Source organism: Sciurus carolinensis, chromosome 5, assembly GCF_902686445.1.
Source record: "Sciurus carolinensis chromosome 5, mSciCar1.2, whole genome shotgun sequence".
Classification (NCBI taxonomy): domain Eukaryota; kingdom Metazoa; phylum Chordata; class Mammalia; order Rodentia; family Sciuridae; genus Sciurus; species Sciurus carolinensis.
In genome coordinates, this window is record NC_062217.1 from 146,435,601 (window position 1) to 146,463,117 (window position 27,517).

General features: G+C 41.6%; 2 protein-coding genes and 1 pseudogene across 7 annotated transcripts in view; 2 read left to right on the forward strand and 1 right to left on the reverse strand.

The window, feature by feature from the left end:
* Positions 1–83: 83 nt before the first annotated feature.
* On the reverse strand, positions 84–14,478 carry Morn4 (MORN repeat containing 4). 6 transcript variants are annotated; one of them, XM_047552700.1, is made up of 6 exons: positions 14,067–14,463; positions 9,598–9,666; positions 4,703–4,800; positions 2,766–2,880; positions 2,243–2,352; positions 84–1,669 (listed from the first exon to the last, which is right to left on the reverse strand). In XM_047552700.1, exons 3-6 carry the CDS (start codon positions 4,767–4,769, stop codon positions 1,521–1,523), a joined length of 441 nt encoding a protein of 146 aa, XP_047408656.1. In that variant the 5' UTR covers positions 4,770–4,800; positions 9,598–9,666; positions 14,067–14,463; the 3' UTR covers positions 84–1,520. The 6 variants fall into 6 exon arrangements, with proteins under 6 accessions (XP_047408656.1, XP_047408658.1, XP_047408660.1 ...); XM_047552702.1 differs by having other exon boundaries at positions 14,296–14,461; XM_047552704.1 differs by lacking the exon at positions 9,598–9,666 and having other exon boundaries at positions 14,346–14,478.
* LOC124984728 (HIG1 domain family member 1A, mitochondrial-like) lies at positions 9,816–15,384 on the forward strand (annotated as a pseudogene).
* Positions 15,385–19,936: 4,552 nt separating this feature from the next.
* Positions 19,937–27,517, forward strand: part of Pi4k2a (phosphatidylinositol 4-kinase type 2 alpha) — a 28,472-nt gene continuing 20,891 nt past the window's right edge. Inside the window, exon 1 of the mRNA XM_047552692.1 lies at positions 19,937–20,428. Within this exon, the coding sequence (XP_047408648.1) occupies positions 19,994–20,428 (435 nt within the window). The 5' untranslated portion in view covers positions 19,937–19,993. The remainder of the gene's footprint in view (positions 20,429–27,517) is intronic.

The following is a 27,517-nucleotide window of genomic DNA, read 5'->3' on the forward strand; positions in this document are numbered from 1 at the left end:
CCACTCTGACTAACTTTTAGAAAGAACAAATGAGTTGGTATTCATGAGGATTCAGGGAAGGAAAGTCATAAAAACAAAGTATAGGCAGATCTGGTGATTTGTTTATTCCTATGAGCACTTGATTCTACAATACAGTTCACAGAATAAATAGAGGCACACGGCTATAATTTCCACCACAGTCTGCTGTTGAGGAAGATTTAGTGTGAAGATGGGATCTGGGGTGTGTCTGGGTCCTGCAGTCACTGGAGGCCTCCTGATTCTACCTGCCAAGAACTGACTGAGGCCTGAAGATCAAGGCTCTTAGTGGGAAAGTCACAGCAAGTCAAATGTGAGAAGGAGTCAATGCTTGTTCAGTTCACTGCAGTCCCAGGATGGGTCCAAGTCTACCTACACCCAGGGGTTGAGGTGAGTCTGCTCTACCACCTACAGGGAAAGAACTGTGTCAATGTAGGCCTTCCCTAGCATTCAGTGCGCTCTGCGGGAGGGCCTCATGGCCTGGATATGTCTGCCCTTTGCCCTGCAGTGAGTAACAAATACAAGTTATAAGGTTACTATTACATCAGTTTCTTTCTTGACTAGGCCACAAAGAGATCCTATCTGATGTCTAAGGAAGAAGAGACACAAATGGGGGTTAGATTATGTGCCCTAACTCAGGTAAGGAAGATGACTTGTAAAGTCAAGAGAGAAGAAAACACACTCTTACCAAATCCTTCACAGGGGAAACAAGCAAAGACTAGTCTGATCAGACAAAGTGGGAGTCTGGAGCCAGGATTCAAACTGCAGTGAACGAGAGGCTGATGTACGGAAAAGCTCTGGCTTTGACTTTCACGGGGCCACTGTACTCTCTAAGACACCCCTATCTTTTTCCTCATTTCTCCAGGGCCATGCACAGCATTGGCCCTAAGTGGGGGCTAGGGTCATCTGCCCCAAACATAGACAGAATAAAGAGATTCTGAATCACGTGGCAGCAATGGAGTGAAGGTTGCAGCCAGTGTGCACTGGGTAACACCAGGTTTTAGGAATAGGAAATACCAACAAGTAAGAAAACACAGCTACTGTGGCTGGGCACAGTAGTGCACACCTGTAACCCCAGCAACTCTGGAGGCTGAGGCAGAAGGATCACCAAAACCAGCCTCAGCAACTTAGCGAGGCACTTAGCAACTCAGCAAGACCCTATCTCTAAAAAAAAAAAAAAAAAAAAATACAAAAAAGGGTGAGGGATGTGGCTCAGTGGTTAAGTGCCCCTGGGTTCAATTTCCAGAACCACAAAGAAAAGAAAACACAGCTCCTGTCTCCAGCAAATAAGCATCAGGAAGACAATTGCTAACCACTGTTTCAGGGTCTTTGGGCCAAAATCCTCAGCGCTTTCTGTGATCAAATCCTGATTGGCAGGTGATGGGGCACATCACAGGCTTTGGCTCTGTGGTCATTCTCATCTCATCTCAGATCTGGTTCATTTTGTTCGCCTCAGGTGGTCATTGGCTTTACGGACGCTGTTCCAGGTGGTGCATACTGCCCCATCAAGCAGTGAGATTTCTGGCTGACTTGGAGGCACTCTGAGCCCGCTGAACCACCGCAGAACACTTCTCCCGCCGTAGCAGCTTGTTGTTCTCAAATAGACCTTCGTTGCGGGGGATTCCGTGAGAACCATCAGGGAAAGTCAGCAGGCCTTTGAAGGCAGAGAAAATATGACAATGACATTAATGTGGCAGAGCTAAAGGAGAAAAACCCAGTTGAGTGTGATGAGGCACACCTGTAATCTCAGTGACTCAGAAGGCTGAGGCAGGAGGATCTCAAGTTTGAGACCAGCCTCAGTAACTTAGTGAGGCCCTAAGCAACTTAGCAAGACCCTGTCTTGAAATTAAAAAATAAAAGGGGATGAGGTGTTACTCAGTGATTAAGTGTCCCTGGGTTCAATCCCCAGTTACAAAACAAAACAAAAAACAAAACTTGAAGTCTACTCAGGCATGCTCCTTTGGTGAGTTCAACAGAGAGATATCCTTAGGATAATTAGGGCATGATCCTTACTGACTGCTGGATATCCATAGAAGAATTAAAATTAAACAGCCTAGGGCCAGGGATATAGCTCAGTTGGTAGAGTGCTTGCCTCACATGCACAAGGCCCTGGGTTTAATCCCCAGCACCACAAAAAAACAACAAACAAACAAAACTATTAAAACTAAATAGCCTAAACCTACATTAGGCTGGCCTAAGTTACTCAACCTGCTGGCATGCAACTTACCAAAACCATCTACTCTGCCATTTTTAAATTCCCCCTCAAAGGTCATGTTGTCATGTCGAATGAAGACTCCAACGCCATTAAACTTGCCCTGGGCAAACTCCCCTTCATACCTGCAGAAACACCAAGATGATAGCCTTTCGTGGGCAAGTTAGCTGTCCAGGTTAATTGAGTCGAGCAGCTGCAGGTATGTATTAGTTAAAAATGCCACGGAGCCAAGTCCAGTACGGTGGTGCATGACTGTAAATCCCAGCTACTTGGGAAGCTGAGGCAGAAGGATTGAAAGGCTTGATCTCAGGGAAAGAACTTAAGTGAACGGAGGTGGGGTGGAAAGCCTCTCACCTCCTTGACATTTCAAATTTCATATCTATTTTAAAAGTAACCAATCAAAGTACTGCCCATTGCTGGTTTATCTTCTGCAGGGCCTGGGACAAACTCAAGGTTGATAAGAAATTCACCAATATCCCATTTTTATATCAGAGCCTCCCTCGTTGAAAGGTAGAAAAAGTAATGACCTAGTACTCACCTTGAGCCATCTGAGAAGGTCAGTACCCCAAAACCATTAAAGAGTCCATTCTCAAAATGACCCAGGTAGGTGCCACCATCTGCAAACATCAGTTGTCCAAAACCATGTCTGCGACCTGAGCAAAGGGAAGGACAGGTGCAGGTTAGAATGGGGTCACTTCAGGATCCCTTCTCACTTGCCTAACATCCCATATGTTTCATGACCCTATCCACAAAAGAAAGAAAAGAAGTGGCAGCATTAACAGGGCAGAGTCAGACACCAGGAAACCTGGTTCCTGGAACCTTCCATTAAGTCACAACCGTCAGATTTGGAGCCCATCTCTCCAAGTATGAATAAGAGTAAAATAATAGTAGCTAACATTCATAGCACATATACTATGTGCCAGCCACTCTTCTAAGCACTTTGTGTCTATGATCTTACTTAATCTTTGTGCAACCTTATGAGGCAGACACAGTACTATTATTATCCCCATTGAATAGATGGGAAAATGGAGGCCATCTCTCCATTTCTCTGGAATAAATAACTTATTCCAGATTCCAGAGCAAGAATGCAAAGGCAGCAGACAGCCTGACTTGCAGCCCTCCATTGGCCTTACCTACACTGCCTCTCTGAGGAAAAAAAAAAAAAAAAAAGCATTCTTTAGCATTGTGAAGCTATGGGGCAAACCTAACAGCCTGATTGGCAGCACTGGTTTGAGCTCTGTTACTTCAATAGGGCTATGTTTACTCACTAACCTGACCAGGAAACCGAAGCAAGATGCTGGGGAAGCAGTCATGCTGTTCAGACTATGCAAGGGAGTTCTTTTGATGGGTGGAGACCACCCAGCAGAGCCTCAGCAAGTCTCTCCTCTAAAAGGCCGTATAAAAGGGGACAGCAAGTGTTGGAGGAGGGGGAGAAAAGGCTTGGAATGGAAGGAGTAAGGTCACAAAATGCACAATTTCTCAAGGCTCAAAGGTTTATCAACTGCAGGGATCTAATGTAAAAAGAATGAGGCACATGCCTGGTTACACTATGAACTGCCCTTCACCTGTTCCAGTGTAGAAAGTCCAGTCTCCTCTGGGCAGTTCCTGGCTGACTAGGACTGGACACATAAAACTTTACAGTGGCCAGATTGTGTCTCCAAACCAAACATCATTAAACCACTTCCTGCATGGTCTCAGGCTCTGAAGAATTTTACTATTCCTATGAATAGATACTTCCAAATGTAATGAGCTGTCACAGGAAATTCAAGGCAATGAATGTCATTTGGTCATAAGCATCTATCCTAATTTTCAGATCTTGAACTTCTTAAGATTCACTGCAACCAATACATTGTAACAAATTCTGTACTCAATTATATGCTCTTAAAGAATTCATTTTGCTCTTCTGGTTACAATAGCATTTATTTAAGAAATTCCCAAATAATACTGTTAAGGCATGAAAGGATATAACACTCCAAATCAAGAATTTTGGAAAGATTCAACTCTTTTCTGCAGGTTCTAATTCCTTTAGAATTTTCTTTTCTTTCTTTCTTTCTTTTTTAAAGAAGATTTTATTGCTTTGCTAGCAAAAGAGAAACACAGGGTACTCCTGTTCCAAAGGCTGTGATTCTGCCCATCAGCAGGAACAGGGGGTTTTTATAGAGGTGACTCAAAGGCTACGATAAACATGCTCTCTATTGGAGTTGTAATTCATTTGTTAATTTGGGAGACAGTCCTGTCTGAGATCTTCTGGTACCATCCCTGAAGTCTGGATTACTTTGTTCCTCTCCTTTAGAATTTTCTAAAGCATTTTCTAATTCCTTTATTTAATCCTAAAATAGAACAAAGGAAAGGCACTATGTAGAATTAAGCTCTGGAGTAGGAAATGAAGATTCATAAAGTTGGTTCTCTATCCTGATGTATTTTTCTTTCAGCCAAATGTCGTGTTCATCACTGGATCCCCAGGGTCCTTCTCACCCTCCTTCCACTCGCCACGATACTCCTCCCCACTGGAGTAGGTGAAGGAACCTTTTGTCAGGGTCATGGTGAGAGTGTACAGAAGAAAAGGACGAAATCTGTAGGAAATAAATGGAAAAGAATCAATGTCACAGGATGACTGGAGGAATGGACTGCAAAGTGATTTTATAGATATGCTCTAAAGGCTACCAGCCTAGTGAATATAAGCTACCTTGGGTACATTAAACAAAAATAACCTCCTTTCCAGCCACCACCACCACCACCACCCCATTATCACAACCACCACCAACAACCAATACCAACATCACTATCACTATCACTACCACCACCAACAATAACATCACCATCACTACTACCACCACCACCAACAGTGTGCATGCACTTGTTTTAACCCACTTAAAAGTTTTCAGCCAGTTTCTATTATCTATGATCTGGGATACAAATAGAGGCTTCATCTACAAATAGTTACTTAACACCCACTATGTGTTTAGTTGATGTATACAATACAGTCTCTGTCCTCACTGAGGTGTTAATCTAGTAGATAAGACTAGCAATTGAAACACTGAATTATACCAGAGAAAACGTAACGAAGTGCCAACTTGGATGGTAGAGTATAACAAAGAAAAGGCATGGGCAGAATTTAAAATGAGTAGTGAAGAAAACCAAGAAATGAAAGCACAAAGAGCAACATATACATGGGGTATGCAGAGTAGTTAAAAAGTTTGTTAGTGGCCAGGCACAGTGGCACATGCCTGTAATCCCAGCAGCTCAGGAGGCTGAGGCAGGAGGTTTGCAAGTGCAAAGCCAGCCTAAACAACTTAGGGAGGCCTTAAGCAACTCAGTGAGACCCCGTCTCTAAATAAAATACAAAAAGAAGGCTGGGGATGAGAGTCAGTGGTAAAGTGTCCCTGGGTTCAATCCCTGGTACAAAAAAAAAAAAAAAAAAAAGGAAGAAAAAAAAGGTTTATTAGTAGTCAAGCTGGGATGAGCACCCAAGCTTCCCTTAACTATGGCCAGTCCTCCTTTGCCTGTACTCTGGCCTCTGATTTTAGGTCAGGCTAGCTCAGGAGATCTCTGAAGGCTAGGCAGAGTTTATAGCAACTAAGGTGGGGAATTGGGAGCTCTGAGTGGCAGTGGGGGCTGAGGGCATTGGGAACAGGGCTGGTAATGATGAAAGCAAGACCGGGACAGCTGCCCTGCTGAACCCGGCCTCAAACTCACAGAAATCAGACTGACAAATAAATGGCTGTTGTTACCAGCCACTATGTTTTAGGGTGGTGTGTTAACCCAGCAAAAGCCAACTGATACATCCAAGTGTGAATGGGTGTCTAGGGGGACACAGTGTAGAGGGAGCAGAAGAAATGCTATGACAAATGTACCATGGTAAAAACAAAACAAAACAAAAAAACAAACCATTGGAACAGGCTAGAACAGGTAAAGAATGCTATATTCAGGATATTCTTTAAGAAGGTACTCAGGAAGACCTTAGAAGATGGAAAGATCTCCCATGTTCTTGGATAGGCAGAATTAATATTGTTAAAATGGCCATACTACCAAAAGTGCTATACAGATTCAATGCAATTCCAACTAAAATCCCAATGATGTACCTTACAGAAATAGAGCAAGCAATCATGAAATTCATCTGGAAGAATAAGAAACCCAGAATAGCTAAAGCAATCCTTAGCAGGAAGAATGAAGCAGGGGGTATCGCAATACCAGATCTTCAACTCTACTACAAAGCAATAGTAACAAAAATGGCATGGTATTGGTACCAAAATAGACAGGGTAGATCAATGGTACAGAATAGAGGACATGGACACACACTCAAATAAATACAATTTTCTCATACTACACAAAGGGGCCAAAAATATGCAATGGAGAAAAGATAGCCTCTTCAACAAATGGTGCTGGGAAAACTGGAAATCCATATGCAGCAGAATGAAACTAAACCCCTCTCACCCTGCACAAAACTCAACTCAAAATGGATCAAGGACCTCGGAATCAGACCAGAGACCCTTCAACTTTTTTTTTTGGTGGTGCTGGGGATCGAACCCAGGGCCCTGTGCTTGCAAGGCAAGCACTTTACCAACTGAGCTATCTCCCCAGCCCCCTTCATCTTATAGAAGAAAAAGTAGGTCCAAATCTTCAACTTGTTGGCTTAGGATCAGACTTCCTTAACAGGGCTCCCATAGCACAAGAAATAAAAGCAAGAATCAATAACTGGGATAGATTCAAACTAAAAAGCCTTCTCTCAGCAAAGGAAACTATCAGCAATGTGAAGAGAGAACCTACAGAGTGGGAGAATGTCTTTGCCACTCATACTTCAGATAGAGCACTAATTTCCAGAATATATAAAGAACTCAAAAAACTCTACACCAAGAATACAAATAACCCAATCAACAAATGGGCCAAGGAAATGAACAGACACTTCACAGAAGAAGATCTACACGCAATCAACAGATATATGAAAAAATGTTCAACACCTCTAGTAATAAGATAAATGCAAATCAAAACTACCCTAAGACTCCATCTCACCCCAATTAGAATGGCGATTATCAAGAATACAAGCAACAAAAGGTGTTGGTGAAGATGTGGGGAAAAAGGTACACTCATACATTGCTGGTGGGGTTGCAAATTAGTGCAGCCACTCTGGAAAGCAGTGTGGAGATTCCTCAGAAAGCTTGGAATGGAACCACCATTTGACCCAGCTATCCCACTCCTTGGTCTATACCCAAAGGACTTAAAATCAGCATACTACGGAGATATAGCCACATCAATGTTCATAGCTGCTCAATTCACAATAGCCAGATTGTGGAACCAACCTAGATGTCCTTCAATTGATGAATGGATAAAGAAACTGTGGTATATATATACAATGGAATATTACTCAGCTATAAAGAATAATAAAATTATGGCATTTGCAGGCAAATGGATGAAATTGGAGACTATCATGCTAAGTGAGATAAGCCAATCTCAAAAAACCAAAGGACGAAAAATCTCGCTGATAAGCGGATGATGACACATAATGGAGGGTGGAAGGGGGGCAAGAATGGAGGAAGGAGGGTCTGTATAGAGGGAAAAGAGGGGTGGGAGGGGTGGGGGGGAAGGAAAAAAATAACAGAATGAATCAAACACCATTACCCTATGTAAATGTATGAGTACACAAATGGTATGCCTTTACTTCATGTACAAACAGAAACAACATGTATCCCATTTGTTTACAATACAAATTAAAAAAAAGGTACTCAAACTATCTGAGTGTAAACAGAGACAGAGAATTATTTGAAATTCTGCTTGAAATCACTGAATTATTTAAAAAAGCAAACCCTAAAAATTAAAAACAATTCCCTATGTCTTTCTACTCACCCCTTCGTCTCTTCTAGATCTAAGCAATACAATGTTTTCTCAAATGATGATGTTGCAGAGTCCTAGGCTCAGACTCGGACCTACTGAATCGGACTCTATACAGGTGGACCAGCAAGTCTGCAGGTTTAACAAGCCATCACTAGATTCCCACTTAAAAGCTGTGGACCACTATTCTGCTAAATGGAAATACTGCATGAAAAGCTCTCTGGGATATAAATCACCACTGAAAAGTTCCCTGTGATTAATTATTAACCTAGAGTCTGAACTTCAGGCACCTGACTGAGTTCCAACAGGACACATGTACCTTCTCTTCAGAGCACAGGGGCCAAACCTGGTGGATGGTGATTCTGTAAAGTCTCTGCTCAGTATCAAAATGCTTCCAATATAATTCAAGGAACATTTTGAAATAGAACAATTTAGCAAGTTGGACTAATGAGGTACAAGCTAGGTAGAAGAAACACAACCTATAATCGCCACTTACCTGTTCTTCCACCAATATCCTATAGGCTATTTTAACTCTGGGCATTTTTGATACAGATACCAAAAACCCAGAAAAGGTCTGATGTGAAAGCAGCCTGGTCTCATCACAGCAGGGTCAGGTGTTGGGGGCTATGCCGAGCGGATGGTGCCAGGAGGGCGCTTGGCAGCCAGCCAGAGGTTGCTTTGATCACATCTGTGGTGAGGAGGTTGATTGGCATAAGCACACCCAGGTGATTTGTCATTGACCGTATCCAATTAAGTCCTCGTACACAACGTGTGCACAGGTGCTCCTGTTCGTGCCTGCTCGTTTTGACCTTTACCATGATTGGGCAGCTAACTCTTGCCTAATCTTTGCAAAATTGGCATCAGCCCTACCCTTCGCCTCCTGGAGGGGATATAAGCTGGCTCTCCTCGGGCACCGGGGTTTTTTTTTTTTTTTTTTTTTTTTTGGTACTAAAGCTCCTCCAAACCCCTAGGGTCTATTTTCTCAGATAAGTGATGCTAGTACCTGCTGTGTCCTCTGTCTTGTGAATGTCCCTATAAGGTCAGCATCCAATTTCAGGCTCACAAGCCTCCTACCATCAGCTCAACATCAGAGGATGCTTAAATAGAGGTCAACATGACTCCATTGCAAATGCAACATTAATGAGAGGAAGAGAAGAAATTTTCCATCAGAACAGCTGAGGAAAATTCTGTTGAGTCCAGCTAGGCATTTTGATAGCTACAAGTCATCTTCAGCTCTTCCCAGATTTAATGAGTCACAACACTAATAGTCAACTTAAGGTACAGATCAGAAATATTTTATCCTTTCAAAACATGTCCATTGTATTATAGTCTAAGGTATGTATCTTCAACAAAACCTTATAACTAAACCATCACTCTAAAACATAAGCACAAAATCAAGGTTATAAGGGTATTTCCTTTAAATGTTTGGAAACAGTTAACCAACATGTCTTCACTCCAAATTTGGGAAGACGTGTATGGCAGTGGGATTTGAGGAGCCATAACAACTACTTTGGGACTTAGGGGGAGCATCCCCTTGTACTTACTTTTCCTAAAGACTACATGAAACTTCCAGAATGGTATCCCATCTTGTTCCAGAGGAACTTATAAGGTCCCTGAAAAAAGGAAAGTTTCTCCAGTTTGAAGATTATCCATGGTCAAGGTACTAGCCCCGCCTTTAAATTGTAAACCTTTTAGTATGCTGTCAGCCCTTGGGGTCTGTACCCTCAATATTTTAAGAAAACTAATGAAACTTGAAAGGTTATCTTATTACCAAATGTGGTATTTTCCAAAGTTGCTTGTAATAATATCTCTGGTCTTATAAGTTCAAATATAATCTGACCTGCCAATGATATATCAAAAAGTGAAGTTTAGAGCCGGTCCGGTGGTAAAGGGTTTTGTCGCTTTCGGAAGTTTCTTCAAGCAACCACTATGTCAACCAACACAGATGTTTCTCTTTCTTCGTATGATGAAGATCAGGGATCTAAACTTATCCGAAAAGCTAAAGAGGCACCATTTGTACCTGTTGGTATGGCAGGTTTTGCAGCAATTGTTGCGTATGGATTATACAAATTAAAGAACAGGGGAAAACTAAAATGTCCATTCACCTGATTCACATGCGTGTGGCAGCCCAAGGCTTTGTTGTAGGAGCAATGACTTTGGGTATGGGCTATTCCATGTGTAAGGAATTCTGGGCAAAACCTAAACCTTAGAAGAAGAGATACTGTCTTGGTCTTGTTGGAAGTGCTTGTTTTTGTTATGTCGAGGTTATATGTTTATGTCGAAAAATAAATAACTTGAATGGGTTCAGGTTGTAACACAGTATTTTGAATAATGGCTTCTTTTCTTGCAGGCTTGATTTGCCTGGTGATCAAATTATTAATGACAAATTGACTGACTAGGTCATTGAGGGAAGTCACGTTAACACAAAAGAAACATGTCACCTACATACATTGGATAGCGTTACAACATCCACCTTAAACACTTACGACAGAAATTACTTCTGAGAAGACAACAGGCCAGTTCTGAAGTACTCCCAGTTTACTACAGAATATCACACACATGCTTTGGATTTTGGGTAGGAATCCTATTTAACCCAGTTAATTCAATTTTTTTCTGCCTGCCTTGTGAACTGGTTTAAGAACTTCAGTTTTTTAGTGTTGGTTGACTCTTAAAGAACTACTTCACAAAAGTGCATGAACTGTAACTTATAAATCTTCCCACAACTGAGAGAGAGAGAGAGAGAGAGAGAGAGAGAGAGAGAGAGTGTGTGTGTGTATGTTTAAACCATATCTGGAAAGCTTACAACAGAACTGCATAGAAGTATTTATTTCATAATCACACTTGTAAACATGAGAACAACTTAATTATGGATTCCACTTTAGCTCTTTTTAATTGCAGAATTATATTTTTTGCTGTTGTTATATTAGAATAATTTTTAAATGTCATCTTGAAATAGAAATATGTATTTTAAGTGCTAATACAAAGGTAAATGAAGAGCACTTTTTAAATGTGTGCAGTATGTTTATTTTCTCTGTAAGACTTATAAGTGTTAAATTAAACAAATTACCTAAAATGGAAGTAATTGCTGGTTTTGAACAAGCTGGTCTGGTCAGGCATTATGCACAAACTTTGGTAAACTACAGAATGCTTTAGTACACTTGTAAAATTCACTTGTCTAACCTGAACTTACATTCCATGGCGATGACATGGTTATATGTATTGTTATTAAAATAGTGAACATATCAAATGTCTTATATCTGTTTGGAAAAATAAATCATTCCTCAGACTAGCCAAAAAATTGTTCAAAGAAAAAAAAAACAATATTTTGTGCCTTTTGTAGGAACTACCATTAAAGAATACCTATGAAGTAGAAACAAAAAAAAAAAAAAAAAAAGTGAAGTTTAGGGGTGGTAGGTGGGGGGAAGAAAAGAATGAAGGAACTTTGGATGGTGTAGAGGAAAATGGGGTGGGAGATGGAAGATAGCAGAATGAAACAGACAGTATTACCCTATTATATTTATGATTACATGAATGGTGTGAATCTACATTGTGTACAACCACAGAAATGAAAAGTTGCACCCCATTTGTGTACAGTGAATCAAAATGCAGTCTGTAAAAATAAAAAAAAAGTTAATTAAAAAAAGTGAAGTTTAACTCTATTCCCTTGAATCTGAGGTTTGTAACTGCTTCAACCATAGAACAGGAAGGAAGCTTTGTATGTTCTGAGGTTAGATCATTAAAGGTCATGCAACTTCCATCCTGCTCACTGGCATATCCACAGTTGCACAGCTCAGGGACCTGAGCCACCACATAAGAAGTCCAACTACCTGGAGGTTCCTATGCAAGCCAGATAGAGAGTTGTTGCCCCAGCTAGCTGTCCATACCTTTGAATCATCCTAGCTTGGGTACCAGGCATCAGTGAAGGAGCCTTCACATGACTTGAGCCTCCAGTCACTGGGTACAAATCTAATCTATCATGGAGCAGAAAGAGGCCATCCCCACGGTGCCAGTCCCAAATTCCTGACCTATAGAATCTATGAACATCATGTTAAAAGATACTAAATTTGGGGGTAACTTCTTATACAGCAACAGTAACTGGAACACCATCTTTCAACATTAATCTTCCCACCATTCTTTTCTGTTTTCAAAAGTACATATTATAAATTTTTACTATCTAGGAAGATTCAGCAAATTCCCTTTAGTAATTGTTTGTCAAAATCATGTTCATTCCCAAGACCACAATCAGAAGTATCAATCAAAGGGAAGATAATGTAGAATCCATGGGTCTCCAGCCATGGTTGAATACATTTGGCAGGAAATTGCTACATATGTCCAAATAATTGATATTGTCACTGCATGGTATAGTGTCAGAATTTTAATTCGACTTCTGTAATTAGTTATTCTAATTAAGAGTCAGCTGCACAGCCACTGTGCAAAAAAAGGAATTTCACCAGTAATCATGGTCATTGAGACAAATTAGTTTAATATAGTCAGTGTTGATAAAGACTGAAAAGCCCAATACCTTAATAAGGGAGGCAAATTGGTACTTGTAGGTTATTTAAATAATCTTGTTAAAGAGAATAGATGGCCTTGGGGTGATGATTCCTGCTTCTAAATAGACACCTATCCTCATTCTGCACTCTGGATAGATGAGTTGCAGGATCAGTTCAAACATTTACCTAAAAGAAAATTACTATTTTGTCTCTATAAACCAATACACTATTACTCTGCATACTAGAAATATATCCCTGTTATTTATTTATTTATTTATTTATTTACTTACTTACTTATTTTTGGTATTGGGAACTGAACCCAGGGGCACTTTGCCACTGAGCTACATCCCCAGCCCTAGGGTCTTGCAAAATTCCTGAGGCTGGCCTCTAACTTGCAATCTTTCCAAGTCACTGGGACTTACAAGCATGTGCCACCATGCCTGGTTCTTGCTATCTTTTTTTCTTATGTCCCAGATATTCCAAAACACAACTCTGGGGCAGAAATGAGAATTTTTTATTTTGTTGTTTGTCTTTTTAAAATCTTAGCAAAAAATCAAACTTACTAAAGAACATTTATTCATTCACAGGAACCTGCGTCCAGATTTAAGAGTAGGGGTGGGGTGGAGGAAAAAGTTCTCCATAAAAGGAGATAGATTTTCAGTTAAAGACTATCATTTGGAGGCAGACACCTTAACTACCACATAAACTTTCAAATTATCCTAAAGCCACCATTCCCAGAGTATGACAGTCTTGCCAAAGTTCTCTCAGTAATTAAAACAAAAAGCACTTTGCCATCTTTTACAATTGAAATGGATAAGAAAATGAAGCCTCTGATGAACAAATACTAAGTTTTTAAAAAATTTTTTTCATAAATTTTTTATAACGTTATTAATTTTTTTAATGTGGTGCTGAGGATCGAACCCAGCGCTTCGCATGTGCTAGGCAAGTACTCTTTCTTGTCAGTGAGCCACAACCCCAGCCCCAAATACTAAGCTTTTTAGGAAACTAGACCAAAAAGATTTTTTAAAGTCGTTTAAATGACCCTGACTTAAAAAAAAAAAATTATAAATCTAATCCCCTTTTCTCTCACTTGAAAAATAAACAAATATATTGTTACTATATAAAGGTCTTACTCAGGAAGACTGTAATGGTTACATTGAAGAAGGTGGGAAGAAAACATTGACACCAGAAAGACTAAGAGGAAGACCTGGAAGCAATAGAGACGAGGGAGTAATACTAAAAGAATACCATTCTATTTAAAGGGAAAGGAGGCCCAGGAGAATGCCTGGGCCGGGTACTAACACAGCGGAGGTACTCCTGTTGGTATCTAAGCAGTCTACGGCAGAGATGCCACCCAAAGTAATCTAGGCATCCCATTCCCCAAGCCTCCGTATGCAGGACGTCTCCCCACCAGCTTGATAGAGGCGGAACCCAAAGCAAACAAAGCCCTAGATCTCCACAAGGCAACACTCCATTCTCCCACCCCATTCTTGCATTCCAGCCCCGCTCCTTCCATCTACCTGGGTCTGCTCTCCAGTCCCGCAGCTTCTTCTGCTCACACAGTTCTGTCATTCGCTCCAGACGCAGCTTCTCCTGCTAACCCGGGTGCTGTGGGACTCGACTCAGTGGTCGAAACTCGAGTCCTGGGCTTAGTACCCACCACCCAAGGCAGCCGCCCTCGGATCAGCGCATCCGGGATGGAGTCGCGCTCCCCAGCCCGGTTCATCTGCTCGGCTCCTTTGTCCCTACCTGGCTAACCATTCTCTCGCGGGCCCCTCTCACCCGCGCCGCCAGCCAACCTGGGCTTGGCCTTTCGGGACGACTGTCACGCCCCAACGCAGGACTTCGGCGGCCGAGACCTCTGCTCCGCCGGTTTCCCGGCTTCCACCTTCCTCTCCGCCACTTCCACAGTCTGCCCCACGCGACGCCGACATTCCTGGCGGCCCAATTCTCGCTGCCCATTGGCTGTTACTTAGGTAACCAGGAGCAACGCCACCCTCTATTGGGCCAGTTCGCCACCGCGCCATCTTTGTGCGGGGCTGAGTGTACAGAGAGCCCGGGCGGAACCCCCGAAAGCGGTGGGTCTGAGCCTGCAGCAGGGAGAGGGAGGTTCCTGGTGTCGGCTACCAGAGACAGCCTGGCAGGAATGTTAAGCCCAGAGAAAATCACACTTGCGTCGAAGCCCCTATGAACACTAGTTCAAGGGACCCCAATCCTCTAATTCTTTAAATGTAAATGACTCCGCCGCTAAGTTTTAAGTACAGAACTTAAATTCGGCTTTTAGAGGTGTAGCTTTGTTTTTTTATAAAGCTCTGCATAAGACAACTGCCCTTTAATAACCCTGTGCCAGGCTCTGTGGTATCAAGACATTTTTTGCATTCATGATAAGAACTTGTGTTGTCATTACCCAAGTCCTTGTGGTTAAAATGTAGTGCCAAAATTGGAGTAAATCTTCCTAAATATTATGTGCACCGATCCGTGTATCCATGTTTATTTACTGAACTATGTGAGTGCAGCAGGATGCTAGGTTCTGTCAGGCTTGGAAAGCCAAGGTTGCTGTTCTCCTAGGACCTACTGCTTTACTACATGCACGTGGAAAAATCTAGGACTCAATTATTAGTGTTACTGAAAGCGGGTTCTTGTCCTTGATGCCAATCCAATAAGGAGGACATGGTTTTGAGAAAAAAAAGAAAAATAAATTTTATTGCTTTGTTAGCAAAGGAGAAACACAGGGAACTCCTGTCTCAGAGGCTGTGATTCTGCTCATCAGGGAAAACAGAGGGCTTTTAAAGAAGCTATTCCAAGGTGCCCTGACAGAGGGGTCCCAGGTGTGTGTGTCCTGATGATGCGTTGAAATTCACTTTGTTAATTTGGGAGATAGTCACTTTAAGTGACATCTCCTTCCTTTGGAGGACAGATAATTCAAGGTAATCTTGTTCCCTGCCCCCAGATTAGGGGTCGAGGAGGGAGAAGAGGAAAAGAAAAACATGTCCCTTTTAAAATAACTAGCAAGGGCTATATTCAAAAGGTGAAGTGGACCACTGTTACATTAGGAGAAAGCAAGTCCAAGCAGAGTAAGCAAATTGCTTTTCTGGATTGGGATTTCTTCATATGTAGACTAGAGAATGATAATGATGATAATAATAGTAATAAAGGCTCCCCAGAATTTGTATGAGAATACTATGTAAAATAAATGGTAGCTTTAAATTGTTTCTAAAAACTTGGATTCTTTGCTCAAATCCCACCTTTACCACTTATTGTGTGTAACTTGGAGAAAGTTATTAAGCTCTGTAGCTTGTAAAAGGGGATTGGACCAGTAAACCTATAAGATTAAATTCTATGCTAACTCAGTGGTTACATATGCTAAAGTGGTATTGACTATAGACACAGCTTGACATTGAGAAAATGTCAAGGAAATAGATCTTATTAAAATGGAGAATGTATATTAGAAAATATGAAAAAATAAGATTAAATAGATTGGGTGAAGCCAAATTTGGAGAGACCTGAAAATTAGAGAGAAGATAATGGTTTGCAAAATGTAGTTTCTTGAATAGGCAAACTGACAGAAAGTGAAAGAGAGGTTGCTATGTGTTAGAGGTGGAGAGGAGAAAGGAATTATTGTATAATGGATGCAGAGTTTCTGGTTTTTTTTTTTTTTTTTTTGCGGTACTGGGGATCGAACTCAGGGCCTTGTGCTTGCAAGGCAAGCACTCTATCAGCTGAGCTATCTCCCCAGCCCTGTTGTTTTGTTAATGCGTGTAGAAGGAAGGAGATATTTGTTGTTAATGGGTGTAGATAATGAAAAAATTTTGGGTATAGATTGTGGTAATGACTACACAACATTATGAATGTATTGAACCTCACTGAATTGAACATGGTGAATGCTTACAATGATAAATATTATGTGTATTTTACAACAATAAAGATGTAGTTTCTTGGCTAGAGGAGTGACATAATGAAACTAGTATTTTAAGAAAATTAATCTGGCAGTGATACCCAGAAATAAGCAGAGAGAGTGATTGGACAGAGAGACAAACTGAGAGCGAATGTAACTAAGATATCCTAAAAGTCTCAACACTGATGTGGCATCAGTGGAGATGGGAAGAAAGGGGATGAATATGTGATATAGCTCATAGGGATATTTAAAAGAAGCATTATACTGTAGTTTTAAAAACATGGAGCCAGGCCAGGTTTGGTGACCCACCCCTGTAATCCCAGGGACTTGGGAGACTGAGGCAGGAAGATCACAAGTTCAAGGCCAGCCTCAGCAATTTAGTGAGGCCCTAAACCCTGTCTCCAAATGAAAAATAAATAAGGGCTGGGGGATGTGGCTCAGTGGTTAAGCACCCCTGAGTTCAATCCCCAGTTAAAAAACAAAAACAAAAACAAAAACAAAAAAAAACCCCAAAACCAATAACAACAAAAACATAGAGCCTATTTGTCTGGATTTCAGTCCAGGCTCTGCCACTTACCAGATGAGTGACCATGGGCAAGTCATAGTCATTTTACCTTCCTGCACCTTAATTTTCAAATGATAAAGGTTATAATGCTATTTACATGAGTTAATCCATGCAATGTACTATGCACTTAAAACAATCTCTGGCATATACTTGGCATTTGGCAAGTCCTAGCTCTCCATGTGCTGATAATATGTTGACATTCTTTTCAGTAAAGGAAAATCAAGTTCTAAGAGATAGATGCAGAAATAAATTCGGAGGCCGTTTTCATGGAGGGAAAAAAATACAAAAGAATTCCAGGGAGAAGTTCAATTCTGGAACATTTCCTTGATCACAATTTGAAGCTCATGGGCTAAAGGAGATGTGAATACTAAGAGATCATCTCTATGGTATGGCCTCTGGGACACAAGAGGCAGACATTACTTTACTTGATGTCTAAACAGGAAAAAAATGCACAAGGTAATTGCACCTTAAATGGATCTTTGCCTAGAATGGTTTATTTGGCCCAGTTTCACATTCCTGTGCATACAACTAAACAACTGTTCTTTCATTTCAGTACTGTTTAGCTGGCATTTGACTTGAGAAAGAATAATTATGAAATATTGGTGATCATGGAGCTGGTCATCTTTAGTGAAAATCCATACCTCTAGTCTGCTAAACAACAAAAACATTAATAATAACCTGCTAAACAACAACAACATTAACAATAACCTCAGCAATGATGCTGGGTGTGGTGGCACACACCTGTAATCCCAGCTAGTTGGTAGGCAGAGGCAGGAGATTCACCAGTTTGAGATCAGGCTGGGCAATTTAGCAAAATCCTGTCTCAAAATTAAAATAAAAAAATTTAAAGAGTTGGGAATGTAGCTCAGTGGCAAAGCATTTCTGAGAGGCTCTGGATTGGATTCCCAGTACCACAAGAAAAATAATAAAATAAAAAAATGAAAATGACCTCAGCAATGATAAGTCTAATATTTGTTGAGTGTTTTTATGTATTAAGTGCTATGTTAAATGCTTTACATACATCATAGATTTTATTTAATCAAATGAAATTGGAATGATTCTTCCCATTCCATAGATGAGGAGACTGAGACTTAGGGTAGATATTTTTTTCTAAAATAATCATTATGGAGCCAGGATTCAAACTCAAATGTCTCTGATTTCCAAGTCCATGCTACTAATTATTACACACCGTGCTTTACCATGTAGTGTTTGTTGGGGCTGAAACTAAGTGATAGATTGCTTGTCTAGCATATTAGAAGTCCTGAGTTTGATACTCAGCTACACACACACACACACACACACACACAGGCACACACATGGAGCGTCAGTATAAATTTTAACTGAGCTCCGTAGAGTGGTACACACCTGTAATCAACAGCAATTTGGGAGACTGAGGCAGGAGGATCACAAATTTGAGGCCAGCTTCAGCAACTTAGCAAGACTCTGCCTCAAAATATAGAGTAAAAAGAGTTCGGAATGTAGCTTAGTGGTAAATGCCCTGGATTCAATCCCCAATACCAAAAAAAAAAAAAAAAAAAAAAAAAAAAAATTGAAAAATAAGTGTGAACTAAAACAGTAGTCTATGGATTTAAATACATAATTATTCCAATCTTCTTCAGATGCCACCTATATGTATTCCAAAGTTACTTCAGGGTATCTGGGTCTGGAGTTGGTTGGCTATACATCACTTTCTTGCTCAAGATATGTTCTATAAAGCCCGGCACGGTGGTGCACACCTGTAATCCCAGTGGTTAGGAAGGCCGAGGCAGGAGGATCGTGAGTTCAAAGACAGCCTTAGCAAAAGCCAGGCACTAAGCAACTCAGTGAGACCCTGTATTTGAATAAAATACCAAATAGGGCTGGGGATGTGACTCAGTGGTCGAGTGTCTTTGAGTTCAATCCCTGGTAACCCCCACCCCAAGAAAAGAGATATATTCTATAAAACTCCCTGTGCCTCTCTGCTTGGCTCTACAAGTCGTTGATAACCCACTTTAATCCTGTTTCCCCTCAATCAAGCAAATTTCTCTCCTTGCAAGCTCGAACTTCCTCTTTCTTTCCCAGTGATTTAATTACACACTTCCTTTAGAACTTAGTTCATAGTATAGGCCTCATATGCAGTCTTCGCTGACTCTCCAGCCTACCCCCAAATCGGTGAACTCCTATTATAGAGTTTTCAGTTAGCATTTTTTGGCTCCCCGCCCCCACCCCCCACATTGCCTCAGAGAGCAGAGTGTCCTCAGCTTGAGGTCAGGGACTGTATCTTCCTTCCCTCTTCCACTAATAAAAATGTACTGAGGCTAGACACAGGTTTTACAGTGATGAATAAAAGGTATGGAATCTTAGTTCAGGAAACTTTTTAGTCTTGTGGGACTATATCTTTCCTCAACAAATAAACATTGGGTAAAGGGTCAGGCACTATGTAAGATGCATGAGGATGGGGAATTTTTTAAAGTTTTTCCTTGAGATTGTAGGGCGATGGAGGGTTTCTTTGATTCACTGTTATCTCTCCAGAACTTAGAACACAGTAGGTACTCAATTAATGATACAAAGATGAGATTTCTTCCAGACTCACAGCCACTTCATAGTAGGCACTCAATTAACAAATGACTAACACGAAAAGTTGATGTTTTGAAAGCGCCCAAAGACTAGTCAGCCAATTGGAAGCTAAGGGCGGGGCTGGGATGACAGTGGGCAGAGGGCGTGTCTGACCCGGAGTTGGCTCCTAGAGCATGCGCAGTCTTAACCGAAGGTGACGGAAGAAAAATGCGGAGGCCCGATTGCGTAGGAGCAGGTTCTGATTGGCTACTGTTCGCGCGCGAGGGGCCGTGCCTACTCGTCGCCAAGTAAACAGGACAGTCTGGAGGCGGGGCCACGGAGGTACCGTGACATGATTGGTCGGGCCGGAGGTGGGGGGTGTTGCGGATTGGTCCCGGCCGCGAGCTCTGCTGTGTGGAGCGCGCCGGGTCCCGGAGCCGGCGGCCAGAGGGATGGACGAGACGAGCCCACTAGTGTCCCCCAAGCGGGCCCAACCCCCGGAGTACACCTTCCCATCGGGCTCGGGAACTCACTTTCCGCAGGTACCAGGGGGCGCGGTCCGCGTGGCGGCGGCGTCCGGCTCGGGCCCCTCTCCGCCAGGCTCGCCGGGCCACGACCGGGAGCGGCAGCCACTGCTGGACCGGGCCCGGGGCGCGGCAGCCCAGGGCCAGACTCATACCGTGGCGGCGCAGGCCCAAGCCCTGGCTGCCCAGGCCGCGGCTGCGGCGCACGCAGCGCAGGCCCACCGCGAGCGGAACGAGTTCCCAGAGGACCCCGAGTTCGAGGCGGTGGTGCGGCAGGCCGAGCTGGCCATCGAGCGGGGCATCTGTCCTGAGCGCATCTACCAGGGCTCCAGCGGAAGCTACTTCGTCAAGGACCCTCAGGGGGTGAGAGCGGGGGTGGGGACCGCGGTCGCCGGGCGGGTGGGGCACGGGGGAGTTCTGGGTTTCGCATCTCCAGGGGAAGAAGGAATGAAAAGCTGCAAGAGAGAAACTTCACAGTGCCAGCCCCTAGCAGGATTTTGGGATGCCACTCAGGATTGGAGATAGGGAAACTCTGCGGAATGAAGAAATAAATCAGAACCTTTGTGGTGGAGAAAGCGTAAACGGAAAATGAAAAGAGGAAACTGACTAGCTAACAGGCGAAGGGCTCAGTGGTATGGGGCAATTTGCCTCTGGACAGAGAGGCGCGAGCAGATGCTGCTTTCCAGTAGGTTCCTTAGCTTTATAAACGACTGAGACTACTATTCGGCCATTGGTTTAGATTTGTACAGATTTGGGGCTTTGGGCTTGATCCTTCTTTTCGCACCGGAGCAATGTGTTGTTGTTCTGAAGAACAGGTGAGCCATCAGGGGCTCTGAGGACTCAGTTCCAGCCTTCAGTGTTGTGGGGATATCTCCTGCCACAATTCCTGGACATTTATTGACAGAAGTTAGTGTGTGTGGACTCATCAGTTTCACCCGGCCACGTTATTGTTCACTTCCTCTGGGAGAAGGTTCAAATCATTTCTGACAGTTCCTCAGTTTAGAATGTGGAGTTTTAGAAACATTTGCTTTTCAGCTAAGGTGGAGTTTTGTTGATCTTTACTTTGTCCCCTGCTTATGTATACAGGGTGATGGGGATGGGATGGAGCAACTGGGGCAGTTGGGAAGTGACCTTTTATCCTTTTGAGAACTGCAGAAGAATTTAAGGCATTTGACTTATGTCAAACCAGAGGTATTGAAGTCTTCAGATGTTCCATAATGGTTTATTGGGAAAATGTGTTATAATAATGTGTTTAAAATAATGGGTGTTAAAGTTTCCTCACATTTTCCCAGCATCTCTCCTGTGTGAACTCTTTTTAAAAAATATGTTTGTTAGTTTGGGTGGACCTTTATTTTATTTACTTATTTATATATGGTGCTGAGAATTGAACCCACTGCCTCACATAGGCTAGGCAAACCCTCTACCACTGAGCCACAAACCCAGCCCCCTGTATGAACTCTTTAGATGCATAGTATACTGGGGTTGTTGTTGCTATTTTTTTTTTTTTTTTTTTTTTTTTGTACCAGGGATTGAACCCAGGGCTGCTTTACCATCGAACCACATCCCCAGACGGTTTTTAAAATATTTTATTTAGAGACAGGGTTTTGCTGAGTTGCTTAGGGTCTTGCTAAATTTCTGGGACTGACTTTCAACTCATGATCCTCCTGCCTCAGTCTCCCCAAACTCTGGTATTACAGGTGTGTGCCACTGCCTGGCCAGTATACTGTTTTGATAGAGGAGTCCTGAGTGATCAGGATGAGCTGTCACTTGTAGCTCTTGGTCAGGTCCATTGAATGATCCAGTTATTCACACGAGAGTCATCTCTGAATTATCAAGAACAAGAGGACAATTCTGCTATCAACTCTGTTTACATAAACTGGGTTGGGAAAGACTTTGAGAGTAATAGTTCTTTCCAAGACCCTTAAATAAGAGAGTTTAAAAGCTCAAATGGGAACCATCATTTCTAGAAGCAAGGAAAGGTGAGTGTCCTGAGGTCTAAAAGTCAGCAAAGGGCTTTCATCTTTTGAGAACAGAATGAGATTTAAGGTATGAGTTGTTTTGTTTTTTTTGGGGGTGGGGATGGGGAGGTTGGTTTATTGACTGATCTAAAAATGGGCTAAGATTATCTTGGATAGGTTCAGATTTTCTTTTTCTTTCATGACACTGTTACAGTTCCATGGCAGTATGTCAGGAACTACTGGGAGTAATAGGATCTCTCAGTTCTCCCTGGCAGATAAAGTACTATCACTTCATACATACAGAGAGAAAGGCAGATCATCGTTTCTTGGTGATGTTTAGCCACTATTCTTTATTAGAGGGGAAGTCAAAATAAAATGCCCTGATCAAACTTTTAATGTAATCATCCTGCTCCCACTGAGGAAGATGTGGTTTAGAACAGAGGACTACTTCCTAAATGCTGTGGGGAGGTTAGACTGGCCCACAGATTCACTGTAGTTAGTGTTGTCATTTTGACCGTACTCCAAGTGTATTAATTTTATTTAACAAATACTGATATAGCACTTACTATATGCCAAGTACTGTTTTAAGTGCTTTACAAATAGTAGCTCATTTAATTCTCATAACCACCCTCCAAGATGAGTACTATAATTATCTCCACAGGTGACAACACTGAAGCACATAGTATAACTAATTAACCCAAGAGCTCATAGCAAGTTAGTGATGGGGCTGGGCATATTGGCTCTGGAGGTCATGCTTCTAATCACAATGCTCTGCTGCCTCAGAGTTACTCATCAGAATTTTTGGTTTCTCTTTTCAGCCAATATATTCCTTAGTACTGAATTTGGCAACATGTGACAGACATTTTAAAATAATAATGACTTGAAAAAAGGTTCATTTATTTCTTATGTAAAGGAATTCTACAGGCTTCATGGCATTTTATTTTTTCATGGGTGCAGGTTCTTCCATCCAGGATTCAGCCTTCCTTAGTGTGTGGCTTCCACTTCAGGTTCCAAGTGGCTGCTCGTGCTGTAGACATCTGCTTTTCATCCATTTGGAAGAAGGAAAGAGGAAGAAAGAATAAGTCCCCACCCCTTAGGATCTTTCCTAGAGTTGCAGCAGAGCCTTCTGCCTAAAAACACTGTCCATAACTTAGCTGCAGTAGTGGCTGGAGACTATAGTCTTTACCTTACCCAGCTAAAAATCAGGGTTTCCATGACCAGGGAAGAAGCTGGGACCAGCAGTTCCTATAATGGCTACTTTTGGAACTTATTCTGAAAAGATTCTTTGAAGAAGATAGTCCTGATTCCATTTCCCAACATAGGATGGTTTCTGTCACAGGGTAAGTAGGGACCTGGAACTGTTAGACGGAAAATGCTAGATTAGGAGTCATGGTACAGTATGCTCACATTACCCCTCCTCACTTACATCCCTGTGCTTCAGGTCTCATGTTCACTCAGCAACAAACATATTTTTTGAGCATTCTCTCTTTTGTGTGGTCAGTTCTACCAGATGTTCATATTGCCAGGAATCACAGAACAGCATGTGATTTACTAGTTTAAGAGGATTAAATGAAATATCACACATGAAAGGCCCTGGCATAGTTCCTGGTTCTTAGCTGAAGCTTAGAGTTTTTTATTCTGTTGTCGTACTTATTGACCTTTGGTTTAAGTTTTCTTGGATATACAACATTGAAAACAGCAAAAGTAGTATAATTTTGGGAAGATACCTTTTTTATTTTTGGTATGGGGACTGAACTCAGGGGCACTTAATTACTGGGCCACATCCCCGGCCACCATGTCTAGTTAAGAAGATACATTTATAACCATTGAGAATAGCAATTCATTAGGTCATACTAAGTTTTGGTATTTGCATCAATGCCAGTTATAGAGTCTGTAAAGACACTGCCTACATGTTCTGGAACTTGGGCTCCTATCATTGATTTTCAGTATTGATTAATTGATTGATTGTGGTGCTTGGGCTTGAACCCAGTATCTCCCACATGCTAGACAAGCACTCTGCCACTGAGCTTTATTTCCAGCCCAATTTTCAATCTTTAATAGACCTTATACTAACAATTTGTCATGAAAGTGGTATCTTTTTCCATTTTTCTTTCTTTTCTTTTTCTTTTGGTTCTAGGATTGAACCCAGAGGTACTTAAACATTGAGCCACATCCCTAGCCCTCACCCCCTTTTTAAAAACATATATATTTTATTTAGGGACAGGGTCTCACTGAATTGCTTAGGGCCTTGCTAAATTGCTTGAGGTTGGCTTTACACTTGTGATTTTTCCTGCCTCAGCCTCCCAAGCTTCTGGGATTACAGGCATGCACCACTGTGCCTGGCTTCCATTTTTCTAAATATAAAATTGTTATAGTATTCAATATGCTTCTTTCAATCACCTGCGTCCTCTTAAGTAATGCTTGTTTCTTTTACTTGGTTGAGAACCACTATCAGATAATTTCAAACACAGTAAAATTCTTTTACTAAAATGTTCAGAGATAGTCACGTTTGTGCATCCTATACAGATCTTGAGATTTTAAGCATCATCTACCATCAATATAAGCAATTCTCCCAAGCCACAAGTTGTAATGGAGTAAGGCAGTTTGTGTCAATGGCACTGTGGTGTGAACATAAACGCAAGCTTAATCACTTTCACTACATTCTGTTCTGTTTGGACCCATCTTCTTTCAGGGTTTAATATGTTTGGAGTAGCCCATTCTTTCCTTTTGTAAGAGTTAATATGTATGTAATGTGTATGTGCCAGGCACAGTGGCATACGCCTGTAATTCCAGTGGCTCAGGACAGTGGCTCAGGAGGCTAAGGCAGAAGGACCACAAGTTCAAATCCAATCTCATTAACTTAGTGAGACCCTAAGCAATTTAGTGAGACCCTTTCTCAAAATAAAAAATAAATAGGGCTGGGGATATAGCTCAGTGATTAAATTCCTCTGGTTCACTCCCTGATACCAAAAAACAGAGTTGATGTGTATGTAAACAAGGCTACTCTACCTAAGTAAGTCAGGTACTGCTGTTTCTTCTTTCCAGTCTCTAATGCAGAATGCAGCAGTACTTAAAGTGTGGCCTGCAGGCTCCTATGAGTTCTTTTTTGGGGTCCAAGGCTAAAAATTATTTTCATAATAATTGTAAGACTTTATTTGCCTATTTCACTCTCATTTCCTTGTGAGTAAAGAGTAGAATTTTCCAGATGTCACATGATGTGTGATATTGAAACAGATTGAATACTAAGGAAGATGTGAGAACACAGTTGTCTTCTATTAAGCCAGAGATTAAAGAGATTTGAAAAATGTAAAATAATGAAAGCTTTTTTTCTTTTTCATCAAAATGTGTTTGAAAATAGTTATTTGTCATTAAAATAAATCATAATTAATGTGTAATGGGCTTATGTTTATTATTAAGTGAATTAAACAGTTTTTTCAGTTTTAATTTTTAGTACAGCAGATAGAGCTTTTACCCACACAAACAAAAGCTTTTTCAGGTTCCTTTATAATTTTTAAGCATTTAAGAGAATCTTAAGACCAAAAGGTTTAAGAATTATCCACTTCGTGGTTACCAAACTTGTAAAGTTTCATTAAGGGTCACTTTTTTTTTTTTTTTTTAATTAAGGATCACTTCTGTATATTTCACTATGTAATATGAGTGATGTGTTTGAATTATCTTAAATTTTAGGTTCCCAGAGAAAAGCGTGGTGGCGAGCAACTGCGGCAATGACTGCTGCTGTTTTTCCTCCTCCTTCATCTATCCTTTTTCTTCCTGTTTTTCTTTCCTTCTCTCCTCTCCATCCTCCTTCCTCCTCCTCTTCCCCCTCCTCTCTCCTCTCTCCTCCTCCTCACCCTCCTCCCTCCTTCTTTTTTTAATTTTGTTTTTCTTTAGGGTGATTGCCCAGGCTGGTCTGGAGGAACTCCTGGGCTCAAGTGGTTCTCCTGTGTGGTCCTCTCTGGTATCTGGGGCTGCAGGTGTGCATCACCAGACCCTGTTCAAGGGCCTTTTCTTTCATAGTGTAATATTCTCCTGTTGAACTGTAGGAAACTCTCTAGAGGTCCCAGGTTCCAGTAACTGATTGTAGAGCCTTACACCAGCCAATGGGTGACCCCCCTGCTTCCTTGTGCAGTTCTGTTTTATCACCATCTTCATGGACTGCTATTACTTAAGTTGTCTGTATTTCATCCCCTTCATTAAATGGGGACATTACTAAGTGGATATTAAGGAAAGGAGTTTTTAAAATGTTGGCACTAAACTGAAACTTTCTCCTAGATGTGATAAAGGAATTGATAATCTGTTAAAGGAGAGAGGATGGTGAGAAAAACTAGGCATTTTCTTTCTCACCTAAATACTGGTGGATAAGAAGGGTATTCTTGATTATTCAGTAACAGTTGATTGTATGAAGTGAACATTAGCTTGAGTTGGCTATGGCATGAGGGGGGGAAGGAGGGTCATATGATAGGAAGATGAGTCACTTGGTTAGCATATTTGCTTTTCTTCCTTTGAATTGCCAGTTTGGGAACTGGAGGGAATTAGATAAATGTAAAACAACTTCAGAGAGCCAACAGGCCTGTAGAAGAAAACTTTCAGGAGGTAGAGCCAGAGTTTCTAGGCATTCCATATTTCCAACAGCCTTTGAGAATTAAGAAGATGGATTTAATCTTTGTGGTCCCTTGCCTATCAGAATTACTTAAGAGAATTCTATTCTAAACAGGTAGCAGATTCTCTTTGTCTCTTTGGTTGCTTTTTTGGGGGGAGGGGGGATACTGGGGATTGAACCCAGGGACACTCTATTGCCCAAACTGACCTCAAACTTGGTCCTCTGCTTCAGCTTCCTCAGTCACTGGGATTGCAGGTATGTGTCACTGTGTCTGGCTCTTTGGTTGTTTTCAGAGACAGGGTGTCACTGAGTTGCGTAGGGCCTTGCTAAATTGCTAAGGCTGGCGTTGAACTCTCAATCTTCCTGCCTCAGCCTCCTGAGCCTCTGGGATTACGGGTATGTGCCACTGCACCTGGCATAGTTGATAATGTTTGAGTCTTTACATAATTGATAAAGAGAAATAGTGTTTATGTATATACGTTGGAAGTTAGAGTTTTATGGTGTTAAATTTCTGGCATGTCATATACAGGAAAGGTCCTGTAGGATAAGTAGGGCAGGAATACAGGCAAAAAAAAAAAGATAATATATCATCCCTGACAAGTTATTTTCTCACTTTTGGAGGAAAATATTACTTTGGAACCTTTATTATATGCAGTATGATGTTATATCCTTCTGGTATTGATATAAGATTGTAGCCTATGACTCAAGAGGAGCCACTGAGTTGGCATCTGGATCTTGCTTCTAGAAATGTACAAATCCATTTACCTTGTTTGTTTGAAGCACAAAGTTAGAGGGAGGTGCTTGCATGAGAGAAGAGAAATCGAGAGGAGGAGTGAAGTAGCAAGGAAGAATGGGGAGATTTGACATCTTTGGCACAGCTCTTTTGATCAGTGG